Raw genomic sequence first — 3,633 nt, 5'->3', positions numbered from 1 at the left:
AGGGGGTGGGGAAGCAGAGACATGGGGGCCGGGACTCCTGAGTCCTGAACCCTCTCCCTTTCCTCTCCTCAGCAATTGATGGTGGCGATGCCCCTTCTGTCCGCGCCTTCTTGACCCGGCGTCGCCCTGGGCTTCCAAGTGGGGAGAAGAAGGCGATCGCTTCTCTAAGATTAAAATAAAAGAGTTTGCCTTTACTCTGTGTCTGGCTGGGATACATGGGGAGTGTGCGGGGGAGGGACATTGGGCTGTAGCCCTGGCGTCCCAAAGGGGTCCCTGCTGCAGCTCAGGCCTCGTCCTCTCCCTGAATCCTCTCCCTGGCTCCTGGCCTCCAGTTTCTCCCCTCGTCAGTCTCCCATGGGGTCCCAGAGCGGACTCTGCCCCTCTCCTGTTCACAACCCCTCCCTGGCTCCCCATCGCCCCTGGGAGAAGGTCCAAACCCTCAGCCTGGCACTCCGAGCTCCGTGTGGCCTGACGGGAGGATATGCCTATTGATTTCAGAGAGAGGGGAAGGGAGGGAGAGAGAGAAACATCGATGTGAGAGAACATCCATTGGTTGCCTTCCGTACGTGCCCCGACCGGGGATGGAACCTGCAACGTAGGTATGCGCCCTGAGCAGGAGTCAAACCTGCCACCTTTTGGTGTGCAGGACAGTGCTCCAGCCAGCTGAGCCACACCAGCCAGGGCACGGTCTGGCCTTCAGGCCTCATTTGGACCTCCCCCTCCCTCTCACTGCCTAGTCCAGTGGTCGGCAAACTTATTAGTCAACAGAGCCAAATATCAACAGTACAACGATTGAAATTTCTTTTGAGAGCCAAATTTTTTAAACTTAAACTATATAGGTAGGTACATTGTTATTAACTTCATTAGGGTACTCCTAAGGCTTAGGAAGAGCCACACTCAAGGGGCCAAAGAGCCGCATGTGGCTCGCGAGCCGCAGTTTGCCGACCACGGGCCTAGTGACACCGGAGAGTTTCATTTGTTGAAAATTTTCTTAGTTTCTACGGTCCCTTCTACTTAGTACCGCCTCTCTAGTCCACCTGGGAAGTTTCTAATTGTCTCCCCCTCACCGGGGATGTTCCAGAGCCCTTTGGTGATCTGATCCATACCATCGTCTCTACCCTCTCCTACCCCTGTCCTGACAAGATGCCCATTCCTGGAATTGTACTTCAAGTCACAGTCACACCAAACTTTCTCACTTCCCGGCTCTGCAAGTGCTGATTCCCCTGAGGTGGCTGCACTCCCTCCTGCCATCCTTATCCGCCTCCCCACCCAGCCATCCCTTTTCTGAGCTTTCCCTGGAAAGCTTTTCAGCCTTCAGGTTTTCTCTGATCGACCCTGGCGGAGTTAGAATCCCCCTCTGGGAGTCCCCAATACCCAGTGTTACTCTTATAGCTATGTCTCCTATGGTGTGACAATGCCTAACACCTAGTCGGAACTCAAATATTTGTTGAATTAATGATGGCCAACCCCTCTCCTTTTTCCATAGTCCTAGGTGTATAAGTAAATGGAGGAATGTCAGTGGTAAATTGGAAGAGCGGTAAAGAGTAGCCGCATGTGCTGGCCGGTTTGGCTCAGTGAATGGAGCGTCAGCCTGTGGACTGAAGGGTCCCAGGTTCGATTCTGGCCAAGGGCACATGCCTGGGTTGCGGACTCGATCCCCAGTCGGGGGGCGTGCAGGAGGCAGCCGATCAATGATTCTCTCTCATCATTGATGTTTCTCTCTCTCTCTATCCCTCTCCTTTCCTCTCTAAATCAATAAAAATATATTTAAAAAAAAAGTCCAGCTGAAACCAGTTTGGCTCAATGGATAGAGCATCGGCCTGTGGACTGAAGGGTCCCGGGTTCGATTCCGGTCAAGGGCATGTACCTGGGTTGCGGGCACATCCTCAGTGGGAGATGTGCAGGAGGCAGCTGAACGATGTTTCTCTCTCATCGATGTTTCTAACTCTCTATCTCTCTCCCTTCCTCTCTGTAAAAAATCAATAAAATATATTAAAAAAAAAAAAGTCCAGTGTGACTGGAACGGAGTTGAATTGGGTGGGTAGAGGGAGACTTTGTGAGAAAGGTTAAAGGTGGGATAGGGTCTATGTGAGCATCTGAAGGAGATAATGTAGGCGCCGTGTCCACTAGATGGCGCAAGGCATCCTCAGAACTACAACTCCCAGCGACCCTCGAAGTAAGCGGCCCTTCCGAAGCAAACAGTGAGGTCCAGCGGCCGCTGGGACTTGTAGTTCTCATGGGGACTCTCCGTGGGACGGGAGAACACATTCTTAAGTCCTAAGAAGTGTGGGGCTGGGTCCTTTCTGCCGTCCCCTGTCTCCATGGTGATAGTTCCGGCGAATGCACGGGATTTGGCAGCGGCTGGGCCCTCTTCCCACTCCCTCCTCCTCACCATCTGCTCCACCTTCGCACCTGGCCCGGAGCCCCGGCCGCCGCCTCCGCACCCGGGCCGAGGATTCTGCTGCCACAGGGTGGCGCGTGTGGACGGCTCCGCGGGCTACTCACTCCTCCCTGGCCCAGGAGTCCAGCCCCCAGCCCCCTCCTCCCCGGGGGCCCGCGGGGGTTTCAAGCACAGGCAACACTGTGAGACCCAGACCCCCATGGAGAGGCCGCGGCGGGCAGTGGCTGCGGGACACCGGGTCCGTGGCGCCGTCCGCCACGCCGGCTGTTCCCCCTACCCCCCGGCGGGCCTGCGCCCCATCATGAAAATTTAATCCCGAATGCATTTGCGGCCCGAGGCAGAGAGGCGGTGGTGAAGGAAGCACCCTCCTGGGGCCTGGAGCTGGAGATGGCCTCAGCGTCGGGGCGAGGGGCCGGGCGCACAGACCAAAAGTCCGGGTTCAACCCTAAGGGGCGGGGCTGGATGCAGGGGGTGGAGTCAAAATGGAGGGGGCGGGGCAGATCCCAGGGGGAAGGGCCTGAACTCAGGGGGCGGAGACCGAACTGAGAGAGTTGGGCAGATTCCAAAGTGGGGACTAAATTATTGGGGGCGAAACTGGCGACGGCCGGAGGGGGGCAGTATCACAGTCGGGGATGGGACTCAGCGGGGCAGGAAACTGGAGGTCAAGGACCTGGGAGCCGGGTGCGTGCAAAGGAAAAACAACAGGAGGGGAAAGGAATTCCAAAGAGGGATGATGGGAACATGTGGATGGACGTCAAAGGGGAAGAAACGGGATGGGGAAGAATAGAGGGGACAAGGCGTGAATGAAGACGGGGGTTGGAATTCGGGGGAAAGAATTCCCTGCAGGAGAAGAGAACCTTTTGAATGAGGGTGTTGGAACCGGGGGCGATGATACAGGATGGGGTGTGGAATCCGGGGAGCGAGATGTGCACCTGGAGGGTGCAGAATCTAGGAGGGAGAAGACTGGGGATGAAATGCGGAAGGAGACTCCAGCAAGATGGCCCTGAAGGGGAGGAAAATGCGGGGATGAGATGAAAGGCAGGGGAGTGGGGCGGGGGACGCGTCTCTCAGGGAAGCGCTACAAGGAGCCAGGGGCGGGGATGGGATGAGGGAGAGTAACTCTGAGAAGGGACCGAGCTGGATTGATGCAACTCGAGTGAGTTCAAACCCAGGGGTGTGGTCCAGGAGTGGAAGGGCGGGGCCGGGCCGGCTTATAAAGCCAGGGAGGGTCT

The 3,633-nt window shown here is 56.7% G+C and overlaps 1 protein-coding gene across 2 annotated transcripts in view; it reads left to right on the top strand.

Annotated features, from left to right (window-relative positions):
* Positions 1–194, top strand: part of PIH1D1 (PIH1 domain containing 1) — a 4,864-nt gene extending 4,670 nt beyond the window's left edge. For both annotated transcript variants that reach the window (XM_005879526.2, XM_005879525.2), the window contains exon 10: positions 73–194. In XM_005879526.2, coding sequence (XP_005879588.1) covers positions 73–114 — 42 coding nt within the window. In that variant the 3' untranslated portion in view covers positions 115–194. The remainder of the gene's footprint in view (positions 1–72) is intronic.
* Positions 195–3,633: the final 3,439 nt, after the last annotated feature.

The sequence above is a fragment of the Myotis brandtii genome, unplaced genomic scaffold (genome assembly GCF_000412655.1).
Source record: "Myotis brandtii unplaced genomic scaffold, ASM41265v1 scaffold601, whole genome shotgun sequence".
Lineage (NCBI taxonomy): Eukaryota > Metazoa > Chordata > Mammalia > Chiroptera > Vespertilionidae > Myotis > Myotis brandtii.
Note: the sequence above shows the minus strand (reverse complement) of the source record. Positions and strands in the feature narration are given on the sequence as shown.